Source organism: Oryzias latipes, chromosome 16 (assembly GCF_053564925.1).
Source record: "Oryzias latipes strain Hd-rR chromosome 16, Olatipes_Hd-rR_3.1".
NCBI classification, from domain to species: Eukaryota; Metazoa; Chordata; class Actinopteri; order Beloniformes; family Adrianichthyidae; genus Oryzias; species Oryzias latipes.
In genome coordinates this window covers 15769560-15796600 of record NC_136252.1, presented here as the reverse complement: position 1 = coordinate 15796600, position 27041 = coordinate 15769560, and the positions used below count along the sequence as shown (strand labels likewise).

Here is a 27041-nt window from a genome sequence, read left to right as displayed (position 1 = left end):
CGAAACTAATCAAATGTTACATTGAGATGATCTGGTCATTAAAACTCATCATTGAATTTTTGCGACAATAACGATTTGAAAAGAAAGTCATCATTTAATTATAGGATATTTTAATGAATCACATATGATCAAAAACGATCAACAGCTCCTAAGGGACTAAAGCTGCATTCACCAAACTTTCTTAAATGACTAATTATTACCTATTTTTACTAGTTAATAGTAAACTATGTCTAAGTGTTAATCTATTATTTGAAGAAATGTTATAAAATCAGGAACAACATGGATCTGTTTAACCCTGGTGCTATCTTAGATGACCCCACCCTTACATTGACCCCACCCTTACATTGATGTGTTCTCCCTACCATGAAAAAGGTGGATAAAGGTGGAAAGATTTCATGTAATCCATGGACACCAGTGAAGATCACGAATCATTGAAGAAAAAAGGTTCAGAGCACTGTCTAGTGGGTCTAGATGACCCAACTCCCAATGTTAAAGTGCCTAGGATAGCACAAGGGTTAATACATTTTGTTTTCAATGTAAATTTTATGAATTTGTTATCAGCAGATACTCAAAATCAAATGACATAATCAGATCGGGCCAAAGAAACAGCTGATTGGGATGTTTTTTAGTGAGTCTAAACTTTTAGCCACATGTGAATTTGCGGCAGCTGGAATAAAAATAGAAAAAGCTGCTGAGCGTTGTGTGCTACCTTTTTCCTTGTTTATCCCTTCAGTGAGACAGGTGAGGCATCTCTGCGCATCCTGGGAGCGTCTCCAGAGGATAGTGGGATGTACACCTGTGTTGCCACGAACATCGCAGGCACCAGCTCCTCTTCTGCCAGTCTCACAGTTTCAGGTAAGAGGGCAGTGATTAATTTCCATAAACTTTTCTTCTTTTTTTTGCAACCTACGTGTTTTTCCTCAACCTGTTTACTTTTTCTGGGTGTGCATTTGGCCCACTTTGACTGTATTTTATCAAACATTGTCAGGATCCCCCGATGATGAAAGCGAAATCGTCTGGAAAAGCAGCTTTGAGTCCTATTTTACAGAGATAACTGAACTGGGAAGGTAAGGATGGGCTTTTTTTAAAGTCTTGCAGCACTTTTATAACACGATAAAAAAACGTGTGACCCTCCTCTCTGCTCACCAGGGGCCGCTTCTCAGTGACTAAGCGTTGTGACCAGAGAGGAAGCAAACGAACTGTAGCAGCAAAACACGTCAACAAGAAGCTGCTGCGTCGTGAGAGGGCGCTGAAGGAGGTCCAACTCCTCCAGACTCTGGACCATCCTAACCTGGTCAAACTGCTGGACACATATGAGACAGCCAACAGCTACGTGCTCATCCTGGAGATGTGAGGACAGCGGCTGTTTTTACTCCTTCCACAATTTTTTTAATCAAAACAATTTCTCTGAAGTTCAATTCAATTCAATTTTATTTACATAAAAGTTAACTTTGTGTCTGTTATCAGGGCAGACCAGGGCCGATTCCTGGATTACATTGTGAGCTGGGGGAACCTGACTGAAGAGAAGGTGGCTTTATACCTTAGAGACATTCTTGAGGCTCTTCACTACCTGCACAGCTGGAGGATAGCACACCTCGATCTCAAAGTACACAGTCATCCCTGCTCTGTTATTAAGCAACTGTGATTTGCAAAATGGTTTTGTTACAGTAAATACTAGAATGTGATGTGGTGCATCTGCTCTGAATGAATTATACCAAACAGAACTGTTTGTAGATCCAAGAGTTAAGATCAGGTTCAGATTATTAGGCTGGACCACAAGCTTACCAAATGGCAACGGCTAGCAAACAGCCTAAAAAGGAATCATAGAGACAGTCTTTTTTTTGACCTGCTTTTAAAAAAGGTTTTTCTCTATCTTGCAGCCTGAGAACATTGTGGTGGAGCATGCATCCTCCCAGCCTGTAATCAAGCTGACAGACTTTGGTGATGCCGTGCAGCTGAACTCTGGTTGCTCCTATGTGCATCCTCTGCTGGGAAGCCCCGAGTTCTCTGCTCCTGAGCTGGTTCTGGGTCAGCCCGCTTCCCTGATGTCTGACCTCTGGAGTTTAGGTTGGTGGAGAAACGTGGTGTTTACCTCTTTTCTTTCTTTCTTTTTTTTGTTTTTGTTTTTTTGTGCGGGGGGGGGGGGGTAATTTAGCTTTCATATCTTTAACAAAATGTCTTAAAATGTGTATAATTGGACAACTATTCACATTTTTTTCAGCAAAATGCATTGTGGACAATGTTGTGAAAAAAGTCAGGACCAAGAAAAAACCATCTATTTTTCTCTCCAATAAAGTTATTTTTACGTAATTATAATTGATTAGCACGGGGTTTTACAAAACCTTTTCTGTTTAATAAAGGGATTTTGTTGCATACAATAGAGGCTTAAAGGAAAAATTTCTGCTTACTGCAAATCACATCAACATCGAGCAGAGATGCAGCTTCTGACAAAAACATAGAATTATCTACATTTGATCAAAAGCTTCACAGTTTTTGCAGATTGTGCCCTCACACAGGATGCAGCAGTGCAATGCATGACTGTGCTCTTTCCATTCATCAGTGATTGGCGTCACTGAACACGTTTAATACCTCACTTCCCTGAATGTGACTCCTCTGCATTTTTCTCATGTACTTACCAGATATTTTTTTTTTGTTTTTAAAGCTAAAAGTCTGTATTCTTAGCCAGGAGCTTTGTTGCTGTGATGTGTGACTGTCGACTGCCTGCTTTGCAGGTGTGGTGACCTACGTTGTCCTGAGTGGCGCCTCTCCCTTCCTGGACGAAAGCCTGGAAGAGACGTGCCTGAACATCTGCCGCCTGGACTTCAGCTTCCCCGAAGATTACTTCCAGGGTGTGAGCCCAGCTGCCAGGGACTTTGTGTGCCGGCTGCTCCAAAGCGAGCCGGAACGACGCCCCTCTGCGGCGTCCTGCCTCCAGGATCCATGGCTGCAGCCCCGAGACGGCGGTCGCGACTCATCAAACCACACGCAGCCACACGCATTGCCACCATCGCCGACCTTTCACAGCGTGCACCTGGACACCTCCCGGCTTATCTCCTTCATTGAGAGACGGAAGCATCAGAACGACATTCGGCCCGTCGGCGCCATCAAGGTCTTCCTTCACAGCCGCCTTCTCAACCACAGCTAACGGTAGACAGACGGGAAGGAACTTTCTCCGAGAGGACCACCAGCACCAAGTCTACAAAGATCCCCTTTTCCTTCAACTAGCCACAAATGTCCTGCTGCTGCTGCTGCTGCTGCTGCTGACTGACTGACTGACTGATATACCCCTTGTTCTCCTCCTCCTCCTCTTCGTCCTTGACATACTGTCATCTTGTCTGCACAAGTGAACTGCTGGAATCCATTAGAGATTTCAAACCATGACTCAACTGGAGAGCGTCAAGCTTTCCTAACAAGCCAATGCGAGCAAGTCTCCCATTGTGGACGGTGATACAGAAAATAGATGCATACTATACTGTAAAATAAGAATATTTCAGGCTGCTTTTGAGTGACACACACAAAAAATGGCTTTTTGTAATGACAGATTACTTTTTTTGTAAAAGACACTATGTACAGCGAGAGAGAAATACGACTGTCTTATTCATTTGGGAATAAAGTGTAGTTGTAAACAAAAGAGGAATAGAATTTGTTCCAGAACAAAATATGACTAAGAGTTGTTTTCCAAAACTGCATAAAAGTTACCTTCTGTGCAATAGTTTGCTAATCATTACCACCCTTCCTCAGTTTCAAGGTAAATCCGAACAGTTTGTGACAAAAAAACAACAGAAATCATTGAACTTGCGCATTAAAGCCATCCAGCTAATCTTCCCGGATCTCTACCTGCTTCCGCCTTATTTGTAAATAACGCATTCCTGCTTTATATCTTTTCGTTTTGAAGATTTTTGTTGGCTGAAAAAAAGGCGACTCACCCACTAGCAGATTCTCAGCGGCTGGAATTTTACTCAGAACCAACCGCTACTAGAAAAGGCATTCATAATTCGCATTGGTTCTTGTGCAGCGTTGCAGCTTTAGGATGTATGCAACTATTTATGAAGACTTGTGTTGTAGCCGTATTCTTAAAAAAGGCATGTATGTACCTGGTACTGCTTTAGATGTCTGTATTGTGTTGATTCCTATGGATTAAGTTCAGTATTAATATCAGTAAAACCTGAGACAAAGATAGGGTTTTCTGAAATAGTGTATAAAAATGTGGATCTATATAATAATGTGTTATTTTTATGCTTTTCATTTGTCCTTGTCCTTTTTTTTTTTGTAACAAAACCAAAGTTGTCTAAAATTTCTGTTCCAACTAGTTCCCTTTTTTTTTTGTTTTGTTTTGTTTGTGATGTTAAGTTATGAAGAACCACACTGACGCTGGACATGTGTATGAGTGTTTACAAAGGTTCAGTGTGCGTGAGTATTTATTTTTAACTTTTTTTGTGAAGACTAAACCGTTTGGTGAATTTTGTTGCTGAAATAAGAGATTTCACTCGTCCGTTTTTCAAGATGTGCACAAAGTGGTTTCCTCTGTGAGTTTGTTCGGCTTCTGTAGGTTGACGCTGGTGTGTGTTTGTGGATTCGTTTAAGCTCCTCAGTTTGGCATCATGAAGCGTTTACCTCTTCATTAAGCAATAGGTCCATGAGAGGAAAAAGGAAAAAAAACAAAAACGGACCTTTGTGAGGGGGGGTGCATTTAAAGATGCATTGTAACCGTGCATTGAACAGAATTTGTACTCCAACATTTGAAGTTGAATAGCTTTGATACATGTCCATCAGCCTTCACAGGTAAAAGGGTCTGCCAGTTATTTTTGCTGGGATGAGTTGTCTTTTTTTTTCTTCTTTTTCTGTGAAACACCTTGACCGGCGACTAAAACGCTCATTGCATCTCCTCCGGTTACTAACAAGAAACGACAGATGTGCTTGTTATATTTGAAGGTTGAAAGAGATGCTGTCAAGTCTTAGGATTTTATCCCTCCTCCATATGTTATGACCATATGTTACCAACTCTTGTTGGTCTAAAGATTCCACTTTGTTTTACTTTTATTTATTGGAGTTTGGGTTTCCCACGAGATATTTGATCAGATTCTCCTCAGAGCATCTGTGCATGGAAGGATTTGATGAAAGTACAACTCATGATGTAAAGATGTACAGAGAGGGTTGGGCAGTTTGCCCACACTCAGGATGTAAACCTCATAACTGTCATATTTTAAATAAACCTAGAACAAGACTGCGGCAATGTCATCTTGAATGTCTTATGACTCATTTTTACTTTTGCATGTATATTTCTTTGTACAGAAGAATGTCTTTACTTGTGTTGTAAATATTTTATTTTGTTCTCTGTTATTTTGCCATTAAACATACAAGAAACAACGGTGTCATCTTTTTTTATTTATGTGCTGTAAACACCCAGATGAGAACATGATTTGTTACTCTGTTGTATTTTCTCTTTCTATATCTCTCGTGACCTTCAAGACCAGATAAAGGAATTCTGGACTGACTTGGAAGTGAGGGAAAACCCAGGAGAGGTCAGTCGTTTATGAGAATGAACACCAAGGGCAGTACTGACTAAAAAATGGGGGCAAAACAAATCCCAAGACTGCTTTGTTTGAGCCAGAAAAATCATAAAATATTAGTTTTTTTTTTATTTCTAAAACTTTGAGAGATGTTTTTTTTCTGAAGCTTAAACTAAAAACAGTAAAAGGAAAAAGTATTTTTCAAGATTTCTTCTTGTGCCCATGCAAAAAAGGGAACTAGAGAAATGCTGATCTTATCTGTTCTCCTGCAGATGTTACAGTGACTAATGACTGTATCTTGACTTTTTTTTTTACAGCCATAATATTACGTTAGTACAGAGATACTACCAAAGGGAAAATCTTCATGCAAATAAATTGATCTCCATGAAAGTTTGCAGCCCAAAGAGCTGATCAAATCTTGTTTACTGTTAAACATTCATCTGGAACACAAGTTCACACGTTTTCCTACCCAGAATGAAACACTTTTTGAATTTCTTTAAAGCCACAGCCTCCAGAAGTGCAGCAGAGAACCACACATGCACGTGCTTTCTTATCAGATTATCTTGACTGCAAAAGATCACGCAAAGGTCTGTGAAGTGTGAAGGTGATGCACGCTGGTAGACAGTTTCTTCACCCAGTTCACCTTCTGGCAGGTTAACCACGGTTACAGCGGATGTATTTATAATTGTTATAACAAAGAAATATGTTTATTTTCTTAAACTGCACTGAAAGGAAAACAGTTTGACCTGTCAACTTCTGGTTGACTGTAATACATTAACACAGAAGAATATACATAGAGTAAGAATATATTAGAAGAGGGGAATTGTCATTTAAAAAAAGATAGGAGCAAAGGAGGAGATATTTTCGCAAAAAAAAAAAGTAGTTTTTCTCCAGAAATGGGATTGCACTAATTTCAACTTTCTCCCTAATCCCACTCACACGTGTGCACACACATACACTCAACACACAACTTCAGTGTTGAGTCATACACTAGGTCCTATTTGAGTAAATCATAAAACTGTAAGAAAAGAAAAAAGGAAAAAAAAACTCATCACAGCCCACAATTTCTTATAAAAGAGCTGTTAAGAAAAAGAAAATGATGACACATCTCAGCAAGCAGTTTTAAACTATCTTCCCACTAGATGGCGCCAGAGAATTCACTTTATATATTAGTAACACTTGGAAGAAGCAGTCCAGACATGAGTGCAGTTGCAGCCGTTTTTTTGTTGTTATTGTCGAAAGAATTCCATTCAAAACAAGTGTGTATCCTGTGACATTTCCCCAAAGGTTTTATTCATCTTTTAAAGCAGACAGCAGACAACATTAGTTAGTTGAATATCAAATTTAGATTGCATAGAGTTGTCTGTGAGTTTGACAGAGCATTTCTTTTCTACCTTTGTTTTGAGATCAGTCAAAGCTCGACTTTTGTTTTTTTGTCAATGATGTGTAACTTCACTCAGAGGAAATTCTCACTTTGTTACTAATTTGCATTGATGCAGTTTTGGTTCCTCCTCTGGAGTTTGAAAAACCCACTCCAACCAAAATACGTTAAGATGTTTTTGTGTCATTCTTCTCATGATGGAGGTCATATAGTAGATTTCCAAAAGTTTTCACTCACTCACCCAAATGATCAGAATGAGGTGTCCTGATCACAAAATCTGTCATAGGATGCCACCTGTGCAACAAATCCAGTTGTAAAATGTCCTCACCACTAAATATTCCACAGTCAACTGTCAGCTCTATCATATCAAAATGGAACATTTTGGGAACAACAGCAACTCAGGTACAAAGTGGGAGGCCACATAAACTGACGGAGAGGGGTCAGCAGATTCTGAGGCGCATAGTTTAAACCCCTTTAAACTATGCAGAAAGTCAGCCACCCCTGGCTGATTTTCTGCACAGTCAATTGCTACAGAGCTCCAAACCTTCATGTGACCTTCAGATTAGACCAAGTGCAGTACGCAGAGAGCTTCGTGGAATGGGTTTCCATGGCCGTACAGCTGTATCTGAGCCACACATCACCGACTGAAATGCAAAGTGTCGGATGCAGTGGTGTAAAGCCCGCTGCCGCGGAACTCTAGAGCAGCGGAGTCGCCTTCTCTGGAGTGATGAATCACTCTTTTCCATCTGGCAATCTGATGGACGAGTCTGAGTTTGCAGGCTGCCAGGACAACGGTACATTTGGGACTGCATTGTGTCGAGTGTGAAATTTGGTGGAGTTGGAATTATGGTGTGGGGTTGTGTGGCAAAGTGGGTGTATCTACTTGTCACCTGACTGTCATAGCTCATCACTTTTAGAGACATCATGCATGTAAAGCACAATCACCAAATGTTTAAGACTGGTTTGATTGTTGGCATGTTTCCCACCTTCTCTTCCTGGTGCCCAAAGAATAAAATGGTGACCAAGGCCTTTACTTCCTGTTTAGTAGCTGGGCACAGGAAGTGGAAAGAATTTGGATTTCTTTGCATCCTTTTTGTTGTAATGATCTGAGTTGTTTATTTATGTTTGTCTTTATTTGCAGGACTTTAACTGTATGATTCACAAGACATTTCTATCTTTTGTTGTATATTTTCTTTATTGCTTGTTTAAAATAGCTTCCTTCCTGGTTGTGGCCAGCCAATTAACTGGAGCCCATTACAGGAAAGGAGCTCAGTGTGAAGGAGGAGAGCATGTATGAGCTGTGTAGCCAAAGTGTAAGATCAGACAATAAAAAAAACCTGTCCCTGAACTTAAAAGTCATCTGCCTCCTATGTAAACCAGGCCACTCTAGTCACATCACATTGTGACACATTGTGTTTTTTCAGGACTTGAACTTGGCCCTTTAGTTCCAGTGAAAGGAACTGTCACAGGATACCAAAATATTTTGGACAATTCTTTGCTCCCAACTGTGATGGAGCGGCTCCGTCTCTCTGTCTGAGCGAACACCGTGAGTGCATGCACACACACACACACACACACACACACACACACACACACCCACACCCACACACACACACACACACACACACACACACACACACACCCACACACACACACACACACAGGTTGATGCGCGCATCCACGTCATCATAATCAAAGCTTTTCGTAGTGAAACCATAGTGTCTTACAAAGCACCCTTCATTTTTACAGTTTAGACCTCGGGTGCACGCTTGTTCATCAGTAGTTTTTGGCATACATGCACATACAAGCGCTTACTCAAGGCAGCCCAGCAGCAAGCAGCAAGCAGCATCAGCAAGCAGCAAGCAGGAAGCAGCAGCAAGCAGCAAGCAGCAGCAGCAGCAGCAAGCAGCAGCAGCAGCAGCAGCAGCAGCAGCAGCAGTGCAAGCAGCAGCAGCAGCAGCAGCAAGCAGCAAGCAGCAGCAGCAGCAGCAGCAAGCTGCATCAGCAAGCAGCAGCAGCAAGCATCAGCAGCAGCAAGCAGCAGCAGCAAGCAGCAAGCAGCAAGCAGCAGCAGCAGCAGCAAGCAGCAGCAGCAAGCAGCAAGCAGCAAGCAGCAAGCAGCAGCAGCAGCAAGCAGCAGCAGCAGCAAGCAGCAGCAGCAGCAAGCAGCAGCAGCAAGCAGCAGCAGCAAGCAGCAAGCAGCAAGCAGCAAGCAGCAGCAGCAGCAGCAAGCAGCAGCAGCAGCAGCAGCAAGCAGCAGCAGCAGCAGCAAGCAGCAGCAGCAGCAAGCAGCAAGCAGCAGCAAGCAGCAGCAAGCAGCAAGCAGCAGCAAGCAGCAGCAGCAGCAAGCAGCAGCAGCAGCAAGCAGCAGCAGCAGCAGCAGCAAGCAGCAGCAGCAAGCATCAAGCAGCAGCAGCAGCAGCAGCAGCAAGCAGCAGCAGCAGCAAGCAGCAGCAGCAGCAGCAGCAGCAGCAGCAGCAAGCAGCATCAGCAAGCAGCAGCAGCAAGCAGCAGCAGCAGCAAGCAGCATCAGCAAGCAGCAAGCAGCAGCAGCAGCAGCAGCAGCAGCAAGCAGCATCAGCAAGCAGCAAGCAGCAGCAGCAGCAGCAGCAGCAGCAGCAAGCAGCAGCAGCAGCAGCAAGCAGCAGCAGCAGCAGCAGCAGCAAGCAGCATCAGCAAGCAGCAGCAGCAAGCAGCAGCAAGCAGCAAGCAGCAGCCAGCAGCAGCAGCAAGCAGCATCAGCAAGCAGCAAGCAGCAGCAGCAAGCAGCAAGCAGCAGCCAGCAGCAGCAGCAAGCAGCAGCAGCAAGCAGCAGCAAGCAGCAAGCAGCAGCAGCAGCAGCAAGCAGCAGCAGCAGCAGCAGCAGCAAGCAGCATCAGCAAGCAGCAGCAGCAAGCAGCAGCAAGCAGCAAGCAGCAAGCAGCAGCAGCAGCAGCAAGCAGCAGCAGCAGCAGCAGCAGCAAGCAGCATCAGCAAGCAGCAGCAGCAAGCAGCAGCAAGCAGCAAGCAGCAGCAGCAAGCAGCAGCAGCAGCAAGCAGCAGCAGCAAGCAGCAGCAGCAGCAGCAGCAGCAGCAAGCAGCATCAGCAAGCAGCAGCAGCAAGCAGCAGCAGCAGCAAGCAGCATCAGCAAGCAGCAAGCAGCAGCAGCAGCAGCAGCAGCAGCAAGCAGCAGCAGCAGCAGCAAGCAGCAGCAGCAGCAGCAGCAGCAAGCAGCATCAGCAAGCAGCAGCAGCAAGCAGCAGCAAGCAGCAAGCAGCAGCCAGCAGCAGCAGCAAGCAGCAGCAGCAAGCAGCAGCAGCAAGCAGCATCAGCAAGCAGCAGCAGCAAGCAGCAGCAGCAGCAAGCAGCAGCAAGCAGCAGCCAGCAGCAGCAGCAAGCAGCAGCAGCAAGCAGCAGCAGCAAGCAGCATCAGCAAGCAGCAGCAGCAAGCAGCAGCAGCAGCAAGCAGCAGCAGCAGCAGCAGCAAGCAGCATCAGCAAGCAGCAAGCAGCAGCAGCAAGCAGCAAGCAGCAGCCAGCAGCAGCAGCAAGCAGCAAGCAGCAGCAGCAGCAGCAAGCAGCAGCAGCAAGCAGCAAGCAGCAAGCAGCAGCAAGCAGCAGCAGCAAGCAGCAAGCAGCAGCTGTTTATATATTGTTGTCAGTCTTATGAAACAGCTGTTCCTAATGTATTTATTTATTTTAGTTTCTTGTTTTTCTTTGTATAGTTTAAGGGGAATTATTTGTGGTTGAAGTAAATGTGATGAAGGGCATAAGTGAATTATATTGTTGAAGGAAATACGACATATTTCATGAGAATAATTCTCTTTATCATTTTTTCTGAGTAGAGTGCCTGATTTGGTGGGAGTGGCAAACGAGGTACATAAGAAGGTGCCTCACTCTCATCATGGCAGAGGGGCTGAGAGTTTGAAAGAGACATGGGCAGGAGTGCCAGAATGAAGCAAACACCAGGAAGGTGAATTGTTCTGAAACCAGACTAATTTATGCTTTTTGCCCTCATCCCTGCTTTATGTTTTTGTGTGTCTCCCAAAGCCTCTATTAAAAAGGGTTAAACCTTGCTCAAATGCTCAAAAATTCCTATAAACACACTCCTCAACATTGTGGACAGCCTTCCACAAAAAAGTTGAAGCTGTAATCACTGCAAAAGGTGAACCCCCATCATATTGAAGTCTATGGGTCAGGACTGGGATGACACTTCAGTTCGTATGTGTCGAGACAGGTGAGTGAATGCTGTTGATAATATAGTGTGTATAAAGAAAATCAAGTTTAAAACTGCATTTCATTGATTATTTAATCATAGCATTGTAAATCATGAACAGACAAAAAATTCAGTTTGAAAAATAGTGTATTTGTGACATAAAAAATACACTGGGGTGGACCACAAGCTCCCTGCAATGGAGAGGGTAAGGGGGGGGGGCGGTGTTGCCCCAAGCCAACAGTCTGCCTACAACCCGGAGACGAATTTCTGTTGAATTTCTGTTGCTCTGCAGTAACTATGTCCTACAAAATGACAGGTTTTTGGTCTAATTTTGGCTGAAAACGGCTTAATTCTAATTAAAAGACCACTGGAAACACTTTTATAATAGATCAAAACATGATCGGAGTGGGTCTTAAACACACTCATGGTCAAACAATCATTTTATTTTGATATTGTTGGGTTTCTTGAAATTATGTTGTAATTGCATCCTCCTGAATTTGTTACTCCTAACTGAAAGCACCAAAGAGTAGGGATGTCAGTTTTTTTTTTCTGTCTTTCTTTGAAAATATGAGCTGTTCTTGTGCTGATCTAGTTCAACCACCTACTTAGTGAGATGAAACTCACTCTCATCAGATAGAATAAAAAGGAAGGAGAAACTCCGCTGTTGTCTCCTTTTTTTGTAATTCAAATAGTTTCATGTGTGGGTAGCTGATGCCTGAGCACACCTCCAATGTGCTTTGACAACACCACTTCCTTTTTGCCTGACGTGCATGAGGTAGACTCCACTTAAATGGATTATTGCTGTCAGAAAGTTCAGAATATAGCTAGTGTTGATGTCTCAGCTGTGGCTCCTTTATGATTAACAACATTATGGTATGGAAAATGTCTTCTTATTGTTCAGTTTGTAAAATTTGCATTTAAACTGATCAACTTTTTCAAAAGTATGAGAAAATCTCAATGGGAAACAATGAAACCCTTTACACTGCCTGTAGCCACAAGGGGGCCCAAGTCTGGATCCCCCTGTACCGGTCCCCTGTCCCCACCTCGGATACAATCCAGGGTTGGGTCAGGAAGGGCTCAAAAATCTTTGTCAAACAACCTGTGCAAATCAGTGAAAGCTGTTTAAAAGTGTTTTGACCCCTGAAGGGGATATGCGGAAAGGTGAAAAACAACAACACATATGTGTAGCTGTCTCCCGCCTGCACTGATGGTGTTCCTCGCAGTGACACATTGCAGCTGTCTGCGCCCCTCAAGAGCAAAAAAAAAAAAAAAAACTCCTGTCTTTAACTGATCACAATGTTTTCTCTTTCTAGAGAATTTCTCGTAATGAAAAAGACAATCTTATCTAGAAGCATAAGCTTTGCATAAAAAATGAGTGTGAATCATTAAATTTCAGGGGAAAAGTGTAATTTTATTAAAAGCTGTTTTTGATGCAAATTTACAGTGAAATACATGAAAACCCAGACAAAAAAGAAAAAAAGAAAGTGTGCAACAAAACAATTATTGGTTACAGTGCATTTAATAAATGTAAAACAAAGATTGCAAAAGACAACAGCACATCTTGCGCTTAAAAGCTGCAAGCAGGAAATGCAGTTTGAGAGGGGCTAAAACACAACCTCAATTCATAAATACCAGCCGTAAACTTTTTAAGGCATCAACACCTTGGCTGCTTTGGGTTCCAGCATTTTTATTCATTTTTTGCTCCAGCTCTATTAAAACTTTCAACAGCAACAAAACAACAAAAAATGTAAAAAGAAAAAAAAATAGAAAATGGCCCTTTTCGTTTCAACAGCAGTCACTGTAAAGGCAAAACACTGCAGGCAGGGACACTGTGCTGTATAGCTATGCTTTTAGGCAGCCAAGGTTTAACTGACACCTTGGTTACGTGCTTCCTCTCTCAAACTGTGGTTTCCTTGATGTTGTGGTTAGGTGCAAAAGCTTAAATGAGGCTTTAAAAACAATGTAAACCCTGCAAGTGGCTCTAGCCACCTTTCTTCATGCCTAATGCAAACTCAGATGCATGGTCAAATATATGGTAACATAAGAAGGATGCTTTGTTTTAAATATTATATAAAAGAGATAATTGTCAATTACAAAAAAACTAGTATGAAAATGTTTGAAGACTGACAAACAGGGATTTTGAGGCTTCTAATCTGGATCAAATTTAACTTCTGCCTTGGTGGCACAATTTCAGAGTTAAATCAGCTGACTGATGATGAGACAGTCAAACCTGACTCATCACTGATATAATCAATGTCTTTTTAAAAGATTGATTTGATGCGTTCTACTGAAAAGCATACTTGTGTGGCATTTAACATCATACATTGTGATTCTAAGACTGCAAAGTAAATACCACCTTGTTGGATGCAAGATGGTATATACTTTTACCATCTTGCATTCATGAGTTATGGAATGCAAGATGGAAAAGTATATTTTTCGGATTGTAAGTCGCTCTGGAGTATAAGTCACAACAGCCAAAACAATGATTTATAAAGAAGAAACAATCTTGTCTAAGTTACACTGGAGTATAAATTGTGTGTTGTTTTTTTTTAGCAAAATAAAATATCTATACAGAACATGCTTACAAGTCAACTAACTCTTTATATCACTTCAAATCACCAAATCTATTGAATCCTTCATTGAACATGTCGCCTTGGATCAATACCATCTAGCCTGGTGTAAGATTGAGTGGCGCTTCATCTTCTACGTTGCTGTTAGTAGCAAATACTGATATACACACCTACAGTGCCCTCTATGGGTTGTTATTATTTCTTGAAATATAATATGGCTAAACTATTCGAAAAATGCGATTTATACTCTGAAAAGTATGGTAGGTAAAATTATGCAGTGAACGTGAAATCTTTACATAAAGTTCATGCATTTTTTTTACACAGCATTAGACAAAACCAGAATCACCAATCACAATTTTTCATTAAAACAAAACTAGATTTATCAGCTTGATATCGTATTGCAGAACACCCATTACACTGCAGTGCTTCTCTCCTCCATACTTGTATTCTGTGAGTACGTTGATCCAAAGATTCTGTTCTGTGGTATGTAGACCTTGATCATCTGACACAACAAGCAGGGAGTTTTGGATATCAATCTCAACAGCTGCCTCCTGAACTTTTCCCCAACAAATACATATAAAATGGGATTCAGACAGCTGTGAGAGTAGGCAATGACTTCTGTGACTTGTAAAGCCAGTCTGATAGAATTGCTGCTCTCACATCCCATGTAGATCTGAAGGAGCTCCAGCCCTTTGAACAATGATGAGATGTTGTAGGGAACCCAGCAGCAGAAAAAAACAGCAATCACTAGTAAAACTAAGCGAATGGGCTGCTTTCTGGATGAGTGGCTGTCCAGCAGCTTCCAGATGATCCGTGAGTAGCAGAAAGTCATGATGCAAAGAGGGATAAACAGCCCCATTATGTTCATTTTGAAAATGCTGAAGATTGTCCAAAAGTGAGAGCTGGAATCTGTTTTCTCTGTTTTCTTAGAAAGTGCCGGGAAGCAATACAAAGACACGCTTACATTTGTGGTTGTCTGCTGTTTAATGAAGATCAGTTCAGGAAAGGAGGCCAAAAATCCAGCCGTCCATGTAACAGCAGCTGCAATCCTTCCAAAGAACAGTGTCCGTGCTTTCATAGCATAAACGGCATGGACTATAGCCAAGTAGCGGTCGATGCTCATCAAACAGATGAAAAAAATTCCACTGTAAAAGACAACATGATAAACGCCCAGGACAATCTTGCACATAGCATCTCCAAACAGCCACTGGTCCCTGGCTTGATATGCCAAGAAAGGGAGGGAGCACACCAGGAGGAGGTCAGCAATGGCCAGGTTCAACAAGCACATGTCAGTCATGCTGCGGAGTCGTGCTCCGCAAACAACGACCCAGATGACCAGAGAGTTTCCCAGCAGCCCCAGGAGGAAGAACATGGAATACATGGCCGGAATGAAACGAGCTCCTAATTTCTCATAATAACAGGTCTCAAACTGTAGGAAATAGTCATAATCATACTCAGTGGTGGCATCATCAGAGAAGGTAGTTGTTGGATGTCCAGAGCTGGATTTAAACAAAAACACAAAGGATGGAAAATTATTATTTAGACCTTGAAGCATTTTCTTTTTCAAAAATATGTTATTAGGTTAAGCAAAATTATTTTTTTCAACATGATTTAGGTGTTTAGTCTAGATATACAGACTGCCAGATGTTTTAACCACACCCATAAATAAATGTTGATGTTTCATTTTACTTTGAAGCATAAGTTCATTTAAATTCAAATGGGAAACAATAATATATTTGTTAGTATTGCTGAGTTTAAGATACAGCACTTATACAAGTATTTCTAGAACTTTGAAATGCAAAATTCATAGAGATTCATAAACTACTTCTGTTTTCAAGCATATTTTAAGCAGTCTGTTTGAAGCTTTGACTAAAAGTACTTTCAGTTCCTAATAAAATCTCCACATCCTTCTAAACATAATGGCTTTATCCGTGAAGCGGTGTAAAACAACTCAGCTAAAGATTGTGTAGTTTGTGCAGTCATTCTGAATACCTTTTAAAGTTCCAACAGCAAAGTGAAAACAGAGAGGCATAAAAGCTAGCTGCAGCTAATAAACCGAGTCACAGGGAAAAACTGGCTGCTCCCTCTGACTGTCGAAGCTTTTAGAAAGGAAACTGCCCACAGAAGTATGCTGTAGCTTACCTTGGAGAAACCTCTTCATGTATGTTTAATCTGAAAACACTAAAAGCTGGAGTTGTCATAGCTGTTTTTGATTCTGTGAAAGAATGCTCATAGTCTGAGTGTGTGCTGATCTTGCGCAAAAACTTTTCCAGACTTCCTTTTTTTTCCCTTTCCTGTCTGCTAGTGTGATGGAGCCAGGTTACAAAAATCTGTTCTGTTTCATATTCAGTCTTTACTCCTGGCTCATACAAATAGCCTCTGGGCTTGTTATGACTGACCTTAGGCCTATTCTACATGTGTCCACTCATTTTATATTACCCAAAGTCAGAACAGTTGCCAGCAAAACAAATTTGAAATTCAGTTTATGAGTTGTGTGCTTTGCATCCTCTGATAATTAAGTTATAAAAAGAGTAAAAAATAATCCAGCCATCCATTCACTTAACCCCCTTTGGGGTCATGGGGCTCTCAGAGTCTACCCTGGATACTGTTGGGTGTAGGCGGACAGGTCGCCAGTCTGTTACAGTAGAACTAACTAATAATTCATGAATACATAAAGAATATACAAATGTGTCTTTCTTTGATTAGTCTTGCCTTTCTTTCATAGTTGCCCTTGTACTTGAGTTTCAACCTGCCACATTGCACATTCACATCTTCTATCTGCATTTTGATTGAAGATTTTTAACACCCCACACCACCTCAAGAACTAACAAGTGTTATCACAGTATTTGATTAAGCCTTGGCTCTTTTTGATAAAATGAGTAAATGTTTGACAGAATGGTGTGGATGCTGCTGCTGAATGATCTCGGCTTTTTACTTCAAGGAATTTAAGAGGAACCTAACAGCTTGGTAACTATTTTTAGCAAAAAACAAAACAAACAGAAACAAAAAGTTTTCACACATCCAGATGTATTTATGAAACTTACATTTTTGCAGATTGTTTCCAGTTTATGGATGAACTTCAAAATGTTCAGGCTTTAATGTAAATGATTCCTACTAACAGAGAAATAACTAATTACAAACATAAATGTTAATTTAATGTAGTGGAGGCAATTCACTTACAGTAAAACTTCAATTTTACTTTTAGTCTCCTACCAGAAACAGGCACCACAACACTGTAAATATAATTAAAATATAGGACCTCATACAAAAATATTTGTTAATAAAGTTTAAACTTGCCTGTTAACCCCTTCAGTGCTGTTCATTTTGGTTTAGAAGATTCTGTGGAACAACAATACTAGATGTTTACCCTTCTGCACCTGAGATGAATAAATATTTAAGTGACAGTATTTCAGAGTCATTTTTTTTAAGCTGTGTGTGTAACACCTCTTTAACACCTCCCCTGACTATGGGACATGTCATGTTGAGTATTTCGTTTCCTGAATATGGTTTTCATTCCTATACACAAAAAGCCCACCCCATCTGCATGCAATACCACAAGTTTTCATGTGCCTGCTAACGTTGTAGGTACAAGGTGAGTTTTTGACCAAAAGCGCACATGCAGACAGCTGGAGGTTTGCAAAGCTTTTGTGGGTTTGAGCTTCTCCCATGCAAAGTGTCACTACTTTCTTAAGTGGAGTATCAGTCAACGCCTGTTGGCATATACTGAAAAAGCTAAAATTCTTCACAAAGGGTGGAAAGCATTTGGCTGAAACACAACTACACCAGTTTATAGATGTAAAGATTTAAAGGAATCTGTTCCATTGGAATTCATTCAGCACTTGAACATTAAATACACGTGGACGGCGCTCTTGGATTTGGCTTCGTCAAATATATTTCTTGGTTTTGATCATGTTTTGTTTCGGTTGATGATCATCCACACCTGTCTTCTTTCCAGTCATTTGCCTTCAGTGTATTTAAGTGTCTGGTTTTCCGTTAAAGTTTTTTTTATTAAATGTTAATGTTTCTGCTACAAAGTTAGGTCTCCTGCATTTTGGGCCCTACACCACCAGTTTATGACAGGAAAGTTTTCACAAAATCCTTAATAAAATAATAGTTCATTTTGTTATGAAGACCTTAAAAATCAATGATAAGGCTAATTTCTTTTCTCTGGGGTTTTTTTGACTGCTGTATGAACATCTTAAATGTCTGTCTGGAGTTGTTTTTGGTAAGAGCCCTTACTATAACCATCATGACTAAGCACATAATCAGACTTTCACAGCATGAGCTGTGTAGAAAAACAACTCAACCCTCATTTTCACGTCTGGAGCTGAGTTTACAAATGACCTTTCATAATGAATGATAAAAATAAGCACTATATGATTTTAATGTTTAACAAAATGATACATTTAGTAAAAAAGGCAGTCAGAGGTAGGATTGTACTTGGAAAAGAGCCACTAAAAGTAGAGCTAATTCACATAGATTGATGAAGTTGAAGTAAAAGAAGTCATCCAACAAACTATTGGAGAAACAGTAAAAAAGTTACTGACAAAAGACAACTTAAGTACTAAGACTTTGTAATAATAAATGACACTTTTAGTATTCTCAAATATTTGATTAACGGTTTTAATTTGATAATCTAAACGTGTTGTTGCTTGAAAGTTTCAAACAAAAATTAGAATATTGATGCAGAGTCAATTACAAAAAAATGAATTAGACAAGTGGAAAAGGAAAAGTATTAGTTCCTTATAATCAAAAGAAAATAAAAGTGTAGTGGAGCAAAACAGTTCTTACATTAATGTATATTTCCATCCATCCATCTTCCTCCGCTTATCCGGGACTGGGTCGCGGGGGCAGCAGTCTAAGCAGAGATGCCCAGACTTCCCTCGCCCCAGCCACTTCCTCCAGCTCCTCTGGGGGAACCCTGAGGCGTTCCCAGGCCAGCCGAGAGACGTAGTATCTCCAACGTGTCCTGGGTCTTCCCCGGGGCCTCCGCCCAGTGGGACATGCCCGGAACACCTCTCCGGGGAGGCGTCCAGGGGGCATTCGGACTAGATGCCCGAGCCACCTCAACTGGCTCCTTTAGATGTGGAGGAGAAGCGGTTCTACTCCGAGCTTCTCACCCTATCTCTGAGGGAGCGCCCAGCCACCCTACGGAGGAAGCTCATTTCAGCCGCTTGTATTCGGGACCTCGTTCTTTCGGTCATGACCCATAGCTCTTTTTGGCTCAGCTCTCTCTTCACCACGACGGACCGATACAGCGACCGCATAACTACGGACGCCGCTCCGATCTGCCTGTCAATCTCACGCTCCGGTCTTCCCTCACCCGTGAACAAGACCACCAGATATTTAAACTCCTCCACCTGGGGCAGGGACACTCCACCCACCGGGAGGTGGCAAGCTACCTTTCTCCGGTCGAGAAATATAATGTAATATATTTATAACTTTAAATTCAAAGGAGTCTTAGACTGAAAAATTAAAGTTAAAACATTTAGAATATCAGTTGATTAAAAAAATGCTTCCTAAATAAAATGTCGTAATGGTTCATTCTGCTTTTGTTAAAAAAATAAAAAATAAAAATCTTATTTTCTCCTTTGCCAGTTACCATGGGAAAAATCTATACTAAATGACTATGCTTCTCCAAAAATCTTTATGTTCATGACCTGGTCTCTCCTTGCAATTTACTTTGAAAAACAATTTGTTTTGCTTGTTCCTATTGTGGGTATTTTATTAGTTTTCTTTGTTGTTCTACCGGGTCTTGTGCTTTTGGGGGTTAAGTGATCACCTTGCAGCCCATTCACTTTAAAATTTATTTTATTGATTCTCCAACACAAAACTCATAAATTCATTTATGTTTTTTGGCTACAACCACAAGTGCTTCCATGTGCTTGTCTGAAGTCTAGGTAAAGGCAGATGGCGGAGTCAGGAAGATCATAAAACCAAAACAATTTTTAATCACACGAATCTCAAACAGTACTTTTTATACTGAATTGGTTGTGCCTTGAATTACCAAAGAATGTCTCCAGTGCTGTTGACCTTCAGGGTGCCAATGGAAATGAAGCCAATGCTTTGTGGGAATCTACAGTGTAGGTTTGCTTTTTATTTATTTTTATTTGTATTTTATTTTTTACAAGAGAGAGCCTTTTTAAACAAGGAACATTTTCCAAAGCTGTGCTACCACCATGTCTCTATTACTGATTTTAAGAAATGAACACTTTCCTGGTTTACAAATATACAAACTTTCAAAGCCAGACAACAGGTAAGAAGTGCGATGGGGTTGGCTCTTGTCTTCAATCCCCTGGGGGAGCAGTGAGCTGCTGACACAGCTGCACTCAGAAACCATTTGGTGGTTTAACCCCCTAATGCTGAGGAGGCTTGGGTCCCATTTTAGAGTCTTTGGTATGACCTGGATTCGAACTCATGACCTTCCAGTCTCAGGACAGTCACTCTACCACAAGGTTGACACTGAGATTGAGCAAGACTGTCCTCTCTGTATTCTTTGACAAGGTGTTAGTGGCCTGAGGAACTTCATACCTCAAAGGCTGCATTAAAAACGTTACCGGTTGAAAGAAGAAGTCAAAGATGTAGATAGTGTGTTTGTAGGAAGAGAGATAGATTAAAAAACAAGAGGTGTCTTGGAATATGAACTTTGAATGTAGAAAATATGACAAGGAAAAACTAAAGAGTTGGCCAGTTTATTGGCAAAAAGAAAGGGGGAGATCCCATGTGTTTGAGAGAGCAGATGGTAAGAGAGAAAGGCTTATAGATTGATAATGGGTTCACTGAGTTTGAAGCTGGAAGTTGAAGGTGTGAGTGTTGTCAGTTTATGGCCCTGGGTAGGATGAGAGCTGGAGGAGAAGGAAACAATATGGTTGACAGCATGACATTTTAGTGTGGGGGAGGCGCATACGAGTTGATCACATCTTGTGGAGACGTTTTAACTTGATAGAGATCTGTTATTGCAAAGTGGTGACTGGGGAGAGTTAAGCCAGATAGCATAGTGGTGTGTAGGATGACTCTGGTGGTAAGTAGGATGAAGAAGACAAGGGCAGAGCAGAAAAAAAAAAGTATGTTGTGTGGCTTTCAGGGAGGAGTTGAAACAGACTTTGATTTTGTTCAGGAGATTCCCCAAGATTACTGGACAGCTACAGCTAAAGTAATCAGGGAGACTGAGAGGAAGGGGTGTGTTATCTAGAATACAGAAGCAGATATGGCCAGTTTATACTTCAAAGCGATTTGTATTTGCTCGCGTCACAGTGGTCGCACACCCATCGGAACAGAATTGCCCCAGTTGCGGCAGAATGAGACACCTGCTGTTGACGTCACACGTGACTGGAATATAAGGCCAGCAATGCAATCGCCTACAAATCACGTCATTCAACCTTTTTATAACTGAAGATGAGGAAAACTGAAGGAGTTAAACAAAATACCTAACTTCACACACATAGGTTCCCCAATAGTAATGGAAAGATGGAAGGAGCATGAGGAAGAGCTAATGAATCAGGAAAATGTAAGAGAGCACCGAGCATAAAATATGGCTGTTGTAGAGCAAAAAGTTGCAAATCGTAGGTAAAAATGAAGTAAAAAAGTTATTGAAGATCCTGAAGTGTGAAAGAGAGTTGTTCCTGACATCACACTGTACCTGTTGAGGTATGTTCAGGTTTTTGGACAAGTGGAATGTTTGGAGAGTGAGAAAATGCCTGAAGAATGGAGGAGTGTGTACTGGTGTCCATTTTTGAAGAAACAAGGGGGATGTGTAGATTTGTGGAAACTACAGAGGCATGAAGATGAAGAGTTACACTATAAAGTCACAGAAAATAGAAGTGGAAGCTATACTGAGGTCAGAATTGAGCATTTGTGGGCCACAGTATGGTTTCATGCCAATGAAAAGTTCCATTCCCAATTTTAATTCAAATATGTTTCTAGATAAGAACAGATACGGTCAGAAGAAGCTGCATTGTGCCTTTGTAGATCTAAAGAGAGTCTATGACAGGAAACAGAGAGAGGAGCTGTGGTTTTTATGTGGAAGTTCAGAGTAGCAGAGAGGTAGGTGAAGTTGTGCAGGACATGCAAGAGAGTTTTAACAGTGTTGAGATAGGTGTGACAGGTGAGTCTAAAGTGAAGGTGGGACTGTACCAAGGATTAGCTTTGAGCCCCTCCTTGTCTGCTGTGGTGATGGACAGACTGACAGAAAAGGTTGGACAGGAATCTCTATGGACCATGATGTTTGCAGATGACACTGTGATCTTTAGTGAGAGCAGGGAGCAGGTGGAGGGATATCTAGAGGGGTGGAGGTTTGCCAACAGTGGCTGGAGGTAGCAGAGATCAAAAGGCTGAAGTTCCCTATGGGAGTGACAAAGACCATACAACTCTTGTTTAGGGTTTTGCATACGTGCCTTTTGCATTGACATGAAACCACGCCTGAAAGCAAAAAACAGGAAGAGCTAGGTAAGTGAGGTAATAATGTAGGTGTATTACATACATCAGCAAGCAAATCACGAATAATAACTAGATTACCAGCTGAGAATGATGGTTTGTCGAACCACAAACCTATTTTATTCCCTTGTCATCTTCCAGTAAACTATAAAAAATGTCCATTTCACGTCAGCAACAGTTACTGCAGTAAAAGTCACCTGATACGTTTACTTTTTTTTTTTTACATAAATGCTGTCAATACTATGCAAAGTTCTTTTTAGTTCATGGGTGCTTCTTACTAAATTGTTTTTTGACTTGTGTGTTGGCAGTTACCTTGGAAACAAAATTCTGCAGGAACGGCAAGTTTCTCGGATGTTTACAGAGACTGCAAAAGCACAACTGAAAGATTGGTTACAAGCTGTGGTTTTTGAAATGTTGAGTAAAGGTGCACGTCTCAGCTGCACATGCTTTTAAACAATCTAAATGCTGCCAGGTTGCAATGCTGCAGACACTGCCAGAACCATTGAAGCAATGCTTTCAGAAGAAACACAAGTAAATATCTACATAATAATAAAATAATTTGATGCATTTGTCAAAATGTAATAAGCTCAAGACTTTTGCAACCCATGTTGTTTTGTAGTACCCAAGTAAAAGGAGGTTTTGAGGCTTTAAATCTAGATTGTGTTGACAGCTGTTTTAGCTCAGTGGTTTCTAATTAATGTGAATGAAGTTGAATGAAATGAAAAAAATAGAAGCAATTGCAAAGTAGCAGTCAAGGTTACCAGACATATAAAAGTGCTTCCACATTTATAAAAAAAAGAATCAACACCCAGGACCATTTTGAAAATACTGTTTTGGTGTTCGATGGGCTAGGAAGAGACAAGTTGAAAGTAGCATATTTTAACAAAGGGGAAAAAAAGTATATATATTCTTATTTAATCTTGTGAAAATAAAAGTGTGTGTTGAAACTTTCTTGAAGAAATATATTTTTTATGACTCCTCTTCCTATTGACTTTAAAAAACAGCATTTCTCCATTAAAAGAAGGATCTTAAGCTCCCAGATATGTTTCTAAAATGTAAACAAAAGCAAGAATAGTCAAAGTAAGCAAGGTGTTTTATAGTAGGGAGCTCATTTAAAGACACAAATTTAGCAGATAACATACTTGAAACTTAACAATTAGGAGCACATACATATATTGCAAACCAAAACTATGATCATTATAGGGTTTTTATTACCAATGTGATACTAATCTATCCATCCATTTATTTTCTTAACATTTTCTAAATCCTTTCAAGGGTCAGGGAGCTTGTCCCAAGAAGGTACTTATTCAAAACAAACAAAAAAAGAAACAATCATAAAAATAAAAACAAACTGTTGATGTAATGTCCTCTTTTTCCCTGTGTTTTCCTGTCCAGCTGCAGAGGTTGTGGAACCTTTGAACGTAAATATACCAAGTTATTATCAGTACTGATGACCGTACCACTTTATATTTTAAGTAAGTTGTTATTTGTATAAACCCCTTAACTTTTCAGGCTACTTTTTATATACTTTTAAAATATATTTCTTTTTAGTTTTGGCCTAGATAGAGGAGAGAGAGGGAGAGTAAAGTGGATGGTTAGTGTGAGGGAGGAGCTTTAGGAAACAAAAAAAGGGGTGGGGGGCAGGGGTTAACCAAAACATATATTTAGACAAAGTAGAAAAAATACATAAACAAAGCTTAATTAGCAAAAAAGTTTTTTTTCTACTAAGACCTCCCAGCTCAGATGTAGTGTGATTACTGGTTTATAGCATGATTTCCACCATCAGACTAGCCATTGGCTCCCCATGGGGTTGGGGACAGAAAATTAGTGGCAACCTTCTCTCTTGTTGTGTATTGAAATGAGGTACAAATGATCTAAAAAGTACTAACAGACCTGGAAAGTTTTCTTTTTTTATTGCAACATCCCTCAGTTTCCTGCATGGTGGTGTGGTGGTTAGCACTCTCACCTCACAGTGACAAAACTCTGGTTCCAATCCCAACTGGCACTTTTGTTGTGTGAAATTGCACGTTCTTTCAGCACTCGTGAGGGTTTTCTCCGTGGACGCACGAATCATCCGCAAGCTCAGGGTCTTGTTCTTATTGAAGCCCAGGGGAAGAAGCGGGCACTCGTTCAGACCGTCATAGTTAGAACAAAACCAGAAATTCACCATCAAAGTGGCAATTCCTGCATAATTTATGTTGCCAAATGTGTGATCTATGAGTTCCACAAAGTTATGTTTGTGGTCCTTCTGCTTGTGTACTGTTCTGAACCTGAATGGAAACATCAAGTAAATATCTTTATTGCCTTTGTCCAGTAAGAACATATATGCTAATAAGGTTTTGTCAAGACCAGGCAACCTTTTAGCCAGAACTATTCTGTTGGATTCCTTCTACAGTCCAAAAACATGCTTCATAGGTTAATTTGTGTCTCTAAATTGTCCTTAGGTGTGAATCTTAGAGTTTATGTGGTTGAACGGCCCTGTGGCGCTGGGATAGGCTCCAGCATCTCATTGACCCCGAAAGGGATCCAGATTCTAATGCTGTTGAAGTTTCTTACAGCAGAGACATAGCTTGTGTTAGACAGGAAGTTGCTTTGTCTTTAATTAAAGACCCACCTTAACATTTACATGACAAAGTATGAAATTGCAAAACTTCAAGCAGAGGAAATATGATTTTAATAAAGATGTAAACAAGGTTAATGCATTTAATGTTTCATGTAATACATACTACAATAAGCCAAACAAAATAAGCACAGCATATTAAAACATTATGGTGCTATTGGTGAGCTGCAGAAGTAACTTTAACCACCAAAACAGAAAATGTGAACTTGAAAAACCTTTCAGGACTAAGCGGTAACCTGTCATTTGCATAATGGAACAGTGCAGTTGCATTAGTAGGCAGCAGAACATAAGTCACAATAATGATTAGGTGCAGCTGACAGATACAGCTCCTCGAGGACAGCTCAACAATATGAAAAGCTTTGTTATGCATCAGTGTTTTTACCTAAAGTTACAGGCAGAAAATGCAGGGTGGGTGAGGGTATTGTTGTGACTGCGTGATACACATCAGCAAGAAATCTCACATTCCTTTAAATAGAAAAATTATGTTTCTAAATCACTTTTATTTACATGTGTGAGAAACCAGTCAGTCTCAGAACAAGATGCTGCAGAAAGTTGCTTAAATTTGCAGTTGGGGTTTGGGGCAAAGGGCCACTTTGACAGAATAGTTACATTATATAGTTATAAAAGTGACTATAATACAATAATTAACAAAAAAAGTTCTGGTCACCTATCTTAAATCCTTTTGCTTCATCATTTGGACAAAAACAACTGGTAAGAGGTGAACTTTCTCTCTGAACTGATGCTTTATTCAACCCATCGGGACGATGGGCATATACCTATATGTCGCTTTGTATTGCAGAATCTTTGCTTCAGCAGTGGTGCGGCCCCTTGTCATGGTAACGTGACAAGGCGCCGCACTATGTAACAAATAGTCTGCTTTTTGTGAAAAAGCTATCCAAATCAGAAAATAAACAAGCATTAAGGACTTAAAACTGGCATAAGCAGGTTAATGGGCTTCGAAGTATGCATTATCACTATCGCTTCGCGTCGGATGGTTCAGGATTCCCCGGCGTGCGTTAAAAAGTGATAAGGCATACTTCGCCGGCCATTAACCCTAACATAGTGGATCATTAAATGGTAGTTATTTAGTTTAGTAGCCTTGTAGTAGAGTGTCTGCGCTAAGACTGGAAGGTTGTGAGTTTAAACCTAGGCCAATCATACCAAAGACCTAAAAAATAGGAGCTAGTTGCCTCCCTTCTTGACACTCAGCATTAAGGGGTTTAGGCCACCAAATGGTTCTCGAGCACGGCTGTGTCTGGAGCTCACCTCTCCCCCAAGGAATGGGTCAGATGCGGAGAACAATTTTCACACACCTAGGCACAGGACAACTATTGGGACTTTAACTTGTTTATTTATGCTACAACTAACATAAAAAAAGAATTTTAAACCTATTAAATCCAACAAAGAGTTAAAAGCAATCATTTTTATAATTCAAAGCCATTACTGATTAATAATTAAAGGTAACCACACTGTCCAAAAAAGAACATACATTTGGCTAAAATATATTTACAGTATAGTACACACCCTAAGGCAGGGGTGGGCATTTATTTTAACTCGCGGGCCAAATTGGGATCTAAAATTTGATAGAAGGGCCGGACCATGAGCAGATGGGTGGAGTGAGAATGATATAACATGGACTGTAGATGAAAACATTTGGTTTGAAAATGATATTCTAAAACAGAATATTCTAGAGTTTTTAGTTTAAAACTTTTGTTCCCATTTTAGATCCTTTTTTTTATTGTGAAGCCCTTTTGTACCTTCAAGGATTTGTAAAGTGCTATATGAATATCATTCATTCATGATCCTTTTAATGAAATAAATAACATTATTTATGAAATAAAACAATGACCAAATAACACTCAATGATTTTCAAAGACAAAAATTCAAGAAAAATATACTGATGCATTTAAAAACAAAAACAATAAATAGTCGATCCTCTCCCATCATAATCCTAATAAAGACTTTCAGAGACTTTGTTTTTATGTTACTGGTCCAGCCCACTTGAGATCAGACGGGTTGAATGTGGCCCCCGAACCAAAATGAGTTTGACACCCCTACTCTAAAGAATGAGCTAAACCGGGAGAGATGAACTGCGATGTAGAAAGGAAAGACTGTCCTCTGTTCTATTTGTTTTTCAGGAATCAGCATCAGCCCTTTAACACCAGAGCTCCTGTGTTGACATTTATGGGACTATTGTAACTCTTTAACCAATTTTACAGTTAATGAAAGTCCCACCAATTTTCCAATAGACAAAGTGGATTTGCGACAACATACAACACCTAACGTTTGAAATTTGCTACATAACGACGCAAAGTCAATAAAAAAAGCTGCT

General features: G+C 40.6%; 3 protein-coding genes across 5 annotated transcripts in view; 1 reads left to right on the top strand and 2 right to left on the bottom strand.

Annotated features, from left to right (window-relative positions):
• triob (trio Rho guanine nucleotide exchange factor b) overlaps positions 1–5367 on the top strand; it is a 103581-nt gene extending 98214 nt beyond the window's left edge. For both annotated transcript variants that reach the window (XR_013648325.1, XM_023964294.2), the window contains exons 56-61: positions 734–855; positions 989–1067; positions 1150–1350; positions 1468–1606; positions 1881–2067; positions 2733–5367. Coding sequence is in view for 1 of the 2 variants with exons in the window: in XM_023964294.2 (XP_023820062.1) it covers positions 734–855; positions 989–1067; positions 1150–1350; positions 1468–1606; positions 1881–2067; positions 2733–3145 (1141 nt within the window). In the remaining variant the exon portion in view is untranslated. The remainder of the gene's footprint in view (positions 1–733; positions 856–988; positions 1068–1149; positions 1351–1467; positions 1607–1880; positions 2068–2732) is intronic.
• Positions 1431–27041, bottom strand: part of LOC144984540 (uncharacterized) — a 100754-nt gene continuing 75143 nt past the window's right edge. Inside the window, exon 2 of the mRNA XM_078933357.1 lies at positions 1431–1457. Coding sequence (XP_078789483.1) covers positions 1446–1457 — 12 coding nt within the window. The 3' untranslated portion in view covers positions 1431–1445. The remainder of the gene's footprint in view (positions 1458–27041) is intronic.
• On the bottom strand, positions 12477–17102 carry LOC101164587 (C-C chemokine receptor type 1). 2 transcript variants are annotated; one of them, XM_020710031.3, is made up of 2 exons: positions 16954–17102; positions 12477–15155 (listed from the first exon to the last, which is right to left on the bottom strand). In XM_020710031.3, the coding sequence occupies exons 1-2, from the start codon at positions 16977–16979 to the stop codon at positions 14069–14071; spliced, it is 1113 nt and encodes a 370-aa protein (XP_020565690.1). In that variant the 5' UTR covers positions 16980–17102; the 3' UTR covers positions 12477–14068. The 2 variants fall into 2 exon arrangements, with proteins under 2 accessions (XP_020565690.1, XP_004078074.1); XM_004078026.5 differs by lacking the exon at positions 16954–17102 and adding an exon at positions 15799–16065.

Bases quoted from the DNA above. Each gene is read 5' to 3' on its own strand.
- LOC101164587 (XM_004078026.5), bottom strand. From the start codon at position 15,857: ATGACAACTCCAGCTTTTAGTGTTTTCAGATTAAACATACATGAAGAG. The intron at 15,156-15,798 runs GTAAGCTACAGC...GTTTAAATCCAG, and splicing joins CATGAAGAGGTTTCTCCAAG to CTCTGGACATCCAACAACTA.